Below are 11,848 nucleotides of genomic sequence, written 5' to 3' on the forward strand. Positions count from 1 at the left end.
TCAATGATAAAAAGAAATAAAAAAATAATCCTGTCATTATTCATTGCAACACACACATTATAAATCAATTCTCAAATTAAAGGACCCTGAGCCATATCTATCAAAGGTGTGTTGGATATTGCTTGTAGCAAGCTCCTTTTTATTACACTATTTTTACACAATTCTATTCCATACATGTTTTCATATTCGTTCTGCCATGTGCACTAAATTTAACAGTATTTTTTACAGTATATTTAATACCATGTTCACGTACACAGCATGAAAAAACATCAAGAATTTCACAGTTGAAATTCTAGTTAACCAACTAATCAACATTTAAGTTATTGTCACGACAGTGAATATTTGCATTCATATCTCAAATGATCAACGTTTAGAGTTATTCCAACCATTGCTGTACTTAGTGCCATGATCTCCGCAACTGCAGTGAGAAATGGCTCTTTTGGTGATTAGTTGATTCAAACACTGGGTTTCAGAGTGGGCCACAGCTAATCCAGGTGAGTTGTCGTGGAAACACCCAATTGCAGTTACATTTGCTCATTGCAAATGCTCTTCACCCAATTGGACAAGTGAAGTTCGAAGTTTGACAACCGTTACTTGAACAATTGTGATTTGTTTTTTGCAAACTTCATTTAGGCTTAAATAATGGGACAATGGGGAGAAGCAATGGGACGGGGTGTGGAAGAAGAAGAAGAAGAAGAAGACTTTGGCTGCTGGCTTGCGTTGCTGCCGCACACAAAACCCCAGTTAATTGTGTGTGGGTCTTGGCAAGGGCACGCGTCTAAACACAAAGTGTTTATAGTCTACACGTCGTGAGACAGACACCCTCATCAGCTACACCGCCTTGTGCTCACACGCTAGGCCGACCATGCTTGGCCAGCTCTCGACCATGAGTACAAGAGATGCTTCACTACTATATGAAAATCCAAGTGCTAACTACGAAACCGCGGATTCGTTCCACAATCTTATTAGCAGTCTGAGAATTTTGTAATCCTCTGGAGAGTGAACGTTCAGTTGGGTATTGGAGACAGCCAGTGGTCACGAAGTATTGTGCACTATCACAGTGCGAGGGGACCTGCGTCATTGGTCATGGATTGAACCATGACGGCAGGGCGAGCGCTGAAACTGGTGGCCTTGGCAAAGAACTGAGTACTTGCAGACTGCGCTCCTGGTTCGCCGAAGATGGCACCGTTGAGGAACATGTCACCGGAGGATCTCCAGTTCCAACTGTTTTCGTTCTCCTTATGTCCGTCGTCGATCTGCTTCGTGACCTGGTAAGGAAGGTGATTCCCATTATTTCCAGAGAGGGTCGTTGAGTTGGGAGAAAAGATGAGGATCACTCCCAAGTTTGAAAGCACAGGCTCATTGCAATACACATCAATGCACATCACGGAATGAAATTCAACCAATAAGCGAGCTCGATGTTCACCTGTTTCTTAAACCTTGCATCGGGAGCGTAGAAACGGTTGCCCTCACTATTTATGATTGGATTCTCACTTCCTCCAATCGCATACATTCCCCATCCTTGGTAGTTATTGTTGACTACGTGAAATGTACCCTGTCGGCATCTGCAGCACCAGACAGTTATCGATTCAGAATCCAACGCGAATCATGCAATGTCAAAAAGAGCTTTGTAATTAAGAAATGTGACCGAAAACTGAAAAGAACCAAATACATTGCATGTACCTTGGCATGCGCTCAATAAGGTTTGCTCCGAAGTGGTTGAAGGCGACGGTGACTCTCATGCCCTTGTCAATTGAGTCATTCGGGTGAGCGCCAAGTAACATCACCTGTGCAGATGAATGGTGCGTTGCGACTGTTAAAATCTTGCTCAACACTCTTCGGCACGTCAAGTGAATGAAACTACTCTAGAGTTCTTAGACCATAGATTTCGTTCACTCCAGTTCCGTCGCCAAGAAAGACGAAAGAAAGTAAGAAAGAAAGAAAAAAACAATATTGAAGAGGTTCGAATCTCGGAGATATAAATCACACCTTGTCGTGATTCTCAAAGTAGTTGTTGGAGATGGTAACGTCGGTGGATCCTTGAATGACATCAACAAGGCCATCAGCGCTGTTGGAGAAGTAACAGTGATCCACCCAGATGTCGCGAGAGCCGAAGATGTTAACAGCATCCCCATCAGATTTACCTCTTCTACCATAGTGCGACGGAGAACTCCTGACGTCGGCAGGTCCCGTGACCTGACAGTCGTGGATGTGAATGCCGTGAATTATAACGTTGTTAATGTATTGCAGGGTGAGGCACGCTCCTCCAGCAATGTGGACATTGTTGCCACGTCCGTCGAGGGTCTTGTAGCTGTTCATGATGAGCTCTTGCTTGAGTTTTATATTCATGTTGCGGCTGAAAATAATCCACAGAGGCTCGACCTGAATGACACCGTAGCGAAGTGTCCCTTCCTTTGGGTTAACAACATCATCATCACTGTCATCCGTAACGACGTAAATTCCTCCGTTCTTACCACCGACTGCATTCCTGCCGAAGCCAAGGGCGCAATCTGCTAGCTGCTGCCGATTCTTAGACCAGTTTGGATTGCATCTCCAGCAATCGTCGACTGGGTTTCCGTTTCCACAACCGCTAAGAGCTCTACGGTTGGAATTAGGGCTGCATTGAAACAAGACAGCATCTCAAGTCAGAGTCGTGCTCAAGACAGCAACACCCTGTGCACATGCTATGACAGCAAATATTTCGCGGCTACATTTCTTGCACTGTGGAGATATATTCAGAGTTGCCACCATGGCAATATACTCCGTTAATGTACAGTCAAGGTACAAAACCGCCGAAAGTGTTTCAGGTCGCTCCGACACATATTGGCATCACAACAAGGTTGCATTACATGTTATGCTTTCTGTGGAAGTTTAGAAAGCCCAACTACATGCAATAAATTCAAGTGACCGAGCTTTACTTCAGCGCATTACGAAACTATACCTCAGCACTGAATCCGTGGTGCTGTTGTCAGCGAAAGCATCAAGCAGCTGAGCTTTCTGTAACTTCACTGAGCTGCCCGAGGCCAGCAGTCTCACAGCTCCACAAACCTGCCATTCCCACTGCCATAAAAAAGCAACCACTATAACAGCCTTCGCAAATCGCCAAGTAAAGGCCGCCATCGCCACTCGCAGCAGGTCCTTTTATCAAATGAGTGCACACCTCCAAAATGCTTCTTCAACACACACAGAACTCGTCACTAGCAAAGCCCTCAAAAAAAGCAAACAATACCACGATCAGCACGCCGATCCCCCGCCAACATAGACTTCACCAGTGATTCCAAGTGCTAGCTTCTCTGTGTCTCGATTGTGCGAGCGGAAGCGATGGTGGCACGGCAGGTGAACTGTGGTATTGAGCTGCAAACCCGGGTGCGATGTTTAGATAGTTGTGCCAGGACAGGGATATAAAGGAGACTCGCACACAGGAGACGTTCAATGTGCCCCGGGGCACCAAGAGTCCTCAGCAGCTTCCAATCCCCTTTCGTCAGACTTGCTTGCTCCGCTGCAGGCACCAACAGACCAAGCAGACCAATAACATCAAAATTGTCTGCAGCATAACCTGCATCATTTTTCACTTTCACTGACGAGACTCTACTTTACAAGGACCCACACCCTGAAACCACCGAAGTAGATTCGTGCAGAAACTGCTGTGGATATGTACCGCGGTAAGTACTTCGTGGTCAATGAGACACGCTCACAAACAATGGGGGCCAGCGCTTCCAGTGCTTTCTCTCATCTGGCTTCCGCGTGTCAAGTTAATTGTTGGGCACAGACTGATGGAAAAACTTTGATTCATCCTCGTAGAGACGTGACATGAGAGCCCTACCCACTGCTCAGATAGGGCTGCAAATCCATGGGTATATACCCTTAACAGCACGAAATCTTTTTATGGTCTCGGCATTGTGAAATTGGACCGGGTATGTTTTTTTCTCTTGTCGGCGCTGGAATCTCACCACATGGCCATCGCTCTGAACACCTGCCAGTGTGAATTTGCCGCGAGATTCTACCCCACAAAGCTCATGTGCTACGTAGCAAGCTTATGGACACTGTAGGGTAAGATCTCTCGAGAATTCTACCCCAAGACAGCTGAAAACCCAGAAAACAAACAGAAACCACAAAGAAGGGTAGAAAAAACTGAAGCCGCAATAGGAGATTGAGACTGATTAAGACAGACATGTGCAAACGGGTGCGAGAAACAAGGCTGGCGGAAGAAAGGTCCAGGCCTGTGCGGCTCTTGACTTTCTGATCCATTGCATCGATGGTGCCCTGCCTGCATCATCGCCTTCATGGATGTTTAGGTGGGAGGACGGATTCTCATGCCGGGCGTAAGATAACAACAACAACAACAACAATAATCATAATAATAAATACACAACCAAACAATCAAACAAACAGAAACTCCTGTTGGATGAAGCAAAGCATCGCTTCTTCCAACGCAGTGGGTGTGAAAACTGGTCCCGGAAACCCTAAATCGAAAGAGGCTTGATGACTTGTGAGTAAACGGTGCACATTAATGCCGAGCATCGTCGCATGAATGCCACCTAACCTTCATGGAAGCATTAAGACTGGCCCTTGTGTTGGTAGCGTGGAGACTGTTGCACCTTGTGTTAGTTATTTTTATGAGCTTGAGGGGAGGTATTGCAGCTTTCAATGCTCCATGAAGGAATGGGAAAGAGAGCATAAACACACACATACACACACACAACATAGGCTGTGTAGAAATCAGTTTTTGAACTCGCTATTTTTCAAAAAATATATTGCTGTGTGGGAGCAACAACGGAGGCGAGAACCCAATAAAGCTCTGAAGCAGCATGGAAAGCACGCGATGTTTGTCGAATCTTCATGTAACCTTCTTGTTTCCCTTTTGTGCTGTTACCTTCCCAACTCTTCTTAGGACTTGAATTTCTTTGTTCAAGTTTTGTGGCTAGTATTTCATGACGTAGGCCTTGTGAGCATTGTGAGTTAGGAACAAGTGCTACTATTGAAATGTTTTTGACATTGGAAGGAATTAAAACAATTTCTGTGGATCCATTGCAGTAGCTCCTTATTGTTTAGTGTGATCTTCATTCAGCAACTTATCGATTTTATTCGATTATAAAAGTTTACAAGTTCCATTGAAGTTCTTACCAGAAATGAACATGTTGATAGTTGATGTGAACATCATGGGCGGTTGAGGAAGTACTTAGATGAACAATAATATTAGTGTGATATTTCAAAAACAATTGTGTGTTGATGATGGATGACATTCAAGCCGATGTTATTGAGACAAGTATCCAAATAAATAATTCTTTCAGAACATCAACATGATTGTAAAAAGAGAAAAGAAAAAAGAAATTATATATAAATGGTGGAATGTAAAAGTGTTGTTGTTATTGCTATTGTTATTTTGATGCAACAGATTTTTAAAATATCACGGCAATATTTTCAATTTTCAATTAATATACAAATAAAAATGTGTGTATACATATATATATATATATATATATACACACATACACACACACACACTAGAAAAAAAATATTTTCATGTTACAAGCATTCATTTGGTAAATTATTATTTTTGAATATGAGGTTCAATTTTGAAAATTCAACATCAATAATTGATGCAATCAAAATACTTTAATTTTCTGATTCATATATTCTGAATATTTTATTTTATTCTAAATTTTTATAAGAATTGAAATTTCATTATTTTTTTAGTTGTTTTGAATATTTGGTTGTGAATATGGCATGGAAAAATACAATTTGGTACACCAAGTTATCAATTGTGGTGTTCACAATGTTTTTGCTTTCATCACACAGAATGTGAAATGAACATCTATGGAGAATTATGACATCTTTGTACATTAAAGTTGTCCTGTTCATGCCCCACATATCTTTGGAGTGTATGTGATTTCATTCATTAGTTGTATGGGACCACAAAATCATTGCGTCAATTTGCAAAAGGTTAAGCCAACAGAAAATAACATATTTGAAAGTGATCAAGATACTTGATTTCTGATATTATTTGCATGAGTGGCAATAATTAATTATTATGATAGGATTATTAAATTCTATCAATATCTGAAATTCACTATTTCTGAAGGATAAAACGAAATCAATAATTTTCACGTAGTAATTCTTGCATGATCATTTGGGATGGTGTAAAAAAAGATAATAATAAGAAGGAAAGAACAAAAAAAACTAAAACTAAAACTAAAACAAACAAACAAACAAACAAACAAACAAATACAGTTGTATGACACATTATGTTGTAAATGTCAGAAAATAAAATTCTAAATAAATTATCATATATACTAAATACATTTTTTCTAAGATTATGGTCCAAAAAAAATCGACTTACTACAAAATCATTAAATCTGGTTTCAAATACCAGTTGTATAATAAGAAACCATGAAAAATCACAAATTGAATGCTTAAAGGCAAACAAAAAAACTTATGTTAACATTAATCAAACTACACCACATTGATAATCCCATCCTAAAAACATTTTAAAAAATCAAAACTATCTTAAATTTATAATAATGCTAAAATCGTGTGGTAATCAAAGATAAAAAGAAAATAATATGAACTGTATTCCTTAAAAATTAATAGTATCATACCAGTTAAGATATTATCTTGACATCTGAATAATATAGATATATTAAAAATATCTTTGACTTCCTTTGTTTAAAAAAATATGCAATTTGTATTATAGTACTACACTATCAATAATTAAAATACGATTTTTTAAGTTGAAAAGTTACAGCACGGCTTTAAAAAAATAAAAAATACATGAACGTAAGTTGTTTGTTTGACTTGATGTATGTATTTATGTATATGTATGTTAAATAAGCATTATTAGATTATAGACTTCTAGTACAAACAAAAATTATTTTTATTTATTTTAAGAAATCAATTTTTTCAAACTTGAGAAGAGTACACACACACACACACACACACACACACACATATATATATATATATATATATATATATACAGTGAAATTCATTTATAGAAATGGATTTTAAAGTAGAAAATATCTTTAACACATTTGTAAAACTACATAAAGAAATTTTGTATTACTTCCTCCTAATTGATAAAGAATATTCATAAACTCGTTCCTATATAAATCTCAATTAACTCCAATAATGATAGTACAAGAATTATTGTTACAGAAGGTTTCATGCATGGAAGTATCAAAAAGGTCAAAATCAAAGTCCAACAAACATAAATTCTTCAATCTAACAGCCCTTTACAATACTGATTATACTGTTATCTTCTTTTTGCACTTAAACAACAAGAATATCTAAAATTAGTTTCACCTCATTATTTTGCCAGTCTAACTCATTAAAATATATAAAATAAAAATAAAATATTTCTTTATTATTAAAAATATAAATAATTATTAAATCATGATAATATTATTAATAATTTAGAATATTATTTAGAAACTTAATTTAAAACATGAATTTGTGAATTTTGTTTATCTATTTTAAATAATATTATTCTAGATAATATTGATATCTATATAAATACTAATATTAACAACATCTAAAACTTATACAATTGCTTATCTATGAAGTTAAGATATCAAGTTGCTAAATTTATTAAAAATTGTGTGTATAATAACTTGACTGCTTATCAAATAGAGTCTGCACAATCTTCTGAGAGCATTGCCTCCTCTCTCTTAGACTCTCCTTAGAATCCAATGGATGGAGACAATTCTAAACAATAGATAATCTCTTAATGTTCCATTTATTTCAAGTAGACAAAAATATTTAAAAAAAATGTAACTCTAAATGAATGATTGAATATATATATATATATATATATATATATATCATGCTCTCCCCATTATTTAATAACTAATAAATCTCAATAATCAATCAAATTTTTGAGAACTAACTTTGTTCTATGGTGCATAATAAATAACCTCTAATTTATAATAATTAATATAATTTTATTTATTTTTAATAATTAATAGGGATAATTAATAGAGGCCACATAGGCAGCAAGGCGACATGGCCATATGTGATTGGCCAAAGAAAGACCATACGACTGCTATGATGGAAGCAATCATCCTAAATTGTAGGGTCCCAGCAAAGATGATTTCCATCTTGCCTTTGAGGATTAGTAATCTCCAATAATCAATATTTTTCCTTGCAAAAAAAGATATTAATTAATGAAAAGGATATTGTATATATATATATATATATATATATACACATACATTTTATGTATATTTATTTATTATAATAAAGTATTGTAAAAAAGTCAATTTCAAATTTTAGATATATTTTTATTATTTTTATTTAAATTACTATAAAAATATAAAAAATATATTCTAATTGCAAAAATAAACTATTTTTTTAGAATTGCTAGATAGTCATTGTACATTTACTACTTGGACACCCTCCTACGGTACTCCAGTAATATACCATTTCCACACTTTTTTGAACAAACTGAACACTAATAAGGTTGAAAGGTTTAATAAAACACAACAAAAACTAACAATAAAAGAAGGGTGAGTACCAAAAATAAACTAGTATGTGGATATCTTCTTTTATTTATTTTTTTTGTTAAGCTTTTGTGTTGCTAATAGTCTTGCATTGTGGTTTTCTATTGTTGTTTTATACCTCTCAAATTGAATAATGTCCAGCTTGTTAAAATAATTGTAACAATGGTGTATTATTCATGTGGCAAATCAAAGTGTTCACATAGTAAAAGGGGAGGTGTCTACCAAGCTTGATTCATTTTTTTTCTTTTTTCTTTTTTCATGTATTGCAAGATGATTTAATTTTATTTAGTTTAATAAAATATCAATACATAAAATAAATATGTCTGTAACCAAAATTAGATCTTACTCAAAAGAATAATGGATGATATTATGAAAATAATATAAAACACTTAATTGACATATAATTGAAATTCGGTTTAAAGTAAGAATTCATTAAATTAGTTGAAATTATGATCTTGAAATTTGACAATATAAATTAGTATTCAAAGTGATATATATATATATATATATATATATATATATATATATCGAAAAATAAATATAATAAAGAAAAAAATATTAGAGCATTAATGACACGATTTTTTCTTGTGTTTCTTTTTAATAATCACTTCAATATTATTATTTTCTTGATTTCTGAATTCTTTATGTGTTTTATTATAGTTTTGCAGAAAATAAAAACTTGCTTTCTTTCTCTAAGACTTATTGACTTTGGGATTTTACACAATAATAACCTAATTGATGTTTAATTTAATTTTAAAGCTAATACATTGGTGGAAATGTTGGCCACACGAATCTAACAATCTTTGCATGACAAAATTGTTTTTAAAAACATATAATCTTCTTGAAAAAACTTAATCAACACTCTTTGTAGTGATAACGGTAAAAAAATTATTTTAATATAATCTGAATCCAGGTTGAAAATAGTTGCCAGTTGAAGTTCAAGACAATATCAAGTGTAACAAATTACAAAAAAAACAAGTGAATTAAAGAACTAAATTGCAATTTTAAATACACACTTTAATCAGGCAGTTTTGGATCCAATTTGGAACACTGTATGCTTCCTTGCTGATTCAGCTACTTGGTTAAATCTGATATGTTTGCTGGAGAGAGCAAGATAAAACAACAACAACAACAACAAATCATAAATACTATAGTATTTGAAATAGCATAGGAAACATGTGCTGGGGTGTGATTCCTTCCATGCATTAAATGTCTGTCTGTCTATCTATCTATCTATGCATAGGTGGGCATTTTGTATGTGAGTGGGTGTGTCAAAAGGGGGGGGGACAAGAAGTTGGCTGAGTGAGGGAGTGGGGGAGGGTTGGTACAGGTGGACGGACACCTGTCAGGTCCACGTGGGAAAGTGGCTGAGGTGGCGAGGATGGGGGTGCCAGGCAAGCAAGTAAGCTCACATGGATGTTCCCCTGTAAGTGTGCAAAAGTGGGTGAGTGGGTGGAGGTGGAGTGCAGGTTGTTTGCATCCAACCAACAAACCCCATTTCATTCAGCAGGGGGCTCCAACTCAGACAGACTCACTCACATACACTCATACACATTGGTGGGCATCAACCAGGAGTTTGTTCGGTCCCAGTCCCAGTCACACCCTATCTCTGATTCCCTCTGACTCTCTCTCACAGTCACTGGCTGAATGACTTAACAAGTTGCAAAGGGCAGATCACAAGCACATGGAAACTAGACCACTGCAAAATCCAAATGGCGGTGGTGGTGTTGTTATTGCTGTGCTGGGTCTTTCTCTCTGTCTCTCTAGGTGTGTATGTATCTCTCTCTCTCACTCTTTCTTTCATTCTTTCATCGATTGATTCTTTTGCGGTAGTGGTGCAAGTGGGGGAAGTTGTGGGTGGGAGTTGTTGTGGTAGTAGCAGCAATAGGGTGACATCTGACTGTCAGCCAGAGCTTTGCTTTCCTTGGTCGGTTGGTCTTGTAAAACACAACACAATACTCAGCTATTCATCCATCTGTCCATCCGTGCTGCATTAGCATCCTCTCTTCTAATCAATGTGTTTCTCTGACAATGTTTTTGCCCAATTGCACCCAAAAGATGGAAAGTGAAATAATTAAATAAGTAAATGAAATAGAAGGAAAAAGGGGTAGGGGTACACAGGAGAGGGAGGGGGCTTTGGTGGGTTTTCAGTCTCTCTCCCAGGGGGGAAGGGGGGGTACACATCCCTCCTGACACTGATCCATTTAGATGTATGTGTGTGAGGGTACCTATCCCTTACTTTGACATCCCTGTCTCATTTTCCTTGCTTTGTGGCATTTTTATGGTCACCATGGTGTAGAACTTGACAGGCCCTGGACAAAGAAGAAGAAGAAGAAGAAGAAGAAGCACAAGAATCAGGGAAAAGAACCATCAAACCACACCTGGAATGAGATTTGAGATTTTTTGTGATGCCTAAAAGAGGAGTGTACCAGGGCAATTTGCACAAAATTCCATTGCATAGAGACAACTGAGAATTAGTGTAAGTTTTGTTTCATAAAGATATGAGTATTTTTCAAGAATGTAATTACCATTTATTTATTTATTTGTTGAGATGAGAAAAATGCTTGTAATAGTTATCAAAAACTAGCATAGAGCTAAAAATGATACTTTGTTAAGATAGGAAAGATACTTTAGTTAATGAGCCTAAGTGCCAACTTAAAATATTGATATTTAGGTGTATGATGATAATTAATCCAAAAAATTATGTCATTAAAAAGTTTAATATATATATATATATAATATTTTTAATGATCCTTTCTACTTTTTATCCATTGAATAACTATTTGAGTTCACAAGTGACTCATGCACTTAGAATTGATAAATATAAAATTCAAAGTTCATCTTATCAAAAAACTTATATATACCATAAGTTTTTTTTTATATATATATATATATATATATATATATAAAGAAATTTTTATTAGGATCCTAAGTTTAATGTAAAATTTATAAAAATAAATAAATAAATAAATAATTCAAGAAAATATTTCAAACTTGTATTTAAGATCTAAAAATTACAAAAGAAGAAGTATACCAATTAATGTTTTTGGTGATGTACTTATAGATAGATAAAATTATTTCTATTTAAAATTAAGGATATAATTAGTAATAATCAATAGATACTTGCTAAGATCTATCTCTTTTCTTCATAAAAATTATTGATACATTTGCTAGAGATTTGAAATATCGAATAAAGTTCTTTGCAAGATTTTTGTGAATATAGACTTTCAATGTGAAAAGCTTGTTCTATAATAGGTTGTAGACTAGACCAAATGGTAGTTGAGCCCCTTCTTGAAGATTGATATCACAATCATATGATCAATACTTTGACAATATATCAACATTCTTCT

The 11,848-nt window shown here is 35.6% G+C and overlaps 1 protein-coding gene across 1 annotated transcript; it reads right to left on the minus strand.

Moving 5' to 3' along the window:
* Positions 1–594: 594 nt before the first annotated feature.
* Positions 595–3,373, minus strand: LOC112274484 (putative pectate lyase 5). The gene is made up of 5 exons (XM_024504086.3): positions 2,942–3,373; positions 1,990–2,617; positions 1,684–1,787; positions 1,427–1,565; positions 595–1,268 (listed from the first exon to the last, which is right to left on the minus strand). Exons 1-5 carry the CDS (start codon positions 3,118–3,120, stop codon positions 1,056–1,058), a joined length of 1,263 nt encoding a protein of 420 aa, XP_024359854.1. The 5' UTR covers positions 3,121–3,373; the 3' UTR covers positions 595–1,055.
* Positions 3,374–11,848: the final 8,475 nt, after the last annotated feature.

The sequence above is a fragment of the Physcomitrium patens genome, chromosome 1 (assembly GCF_059467195.1).
Source record: "Physcomitrium patens ecotype Gransden chromosome 1, ASM5946719v1, whole genome shotgun sequence".
NCBI lineage: Eukaryota > Viridiplantae > Streptophyta > Bryopsida > Funariales > Funariaceae > Physcomitrium > Physcomitrium patens.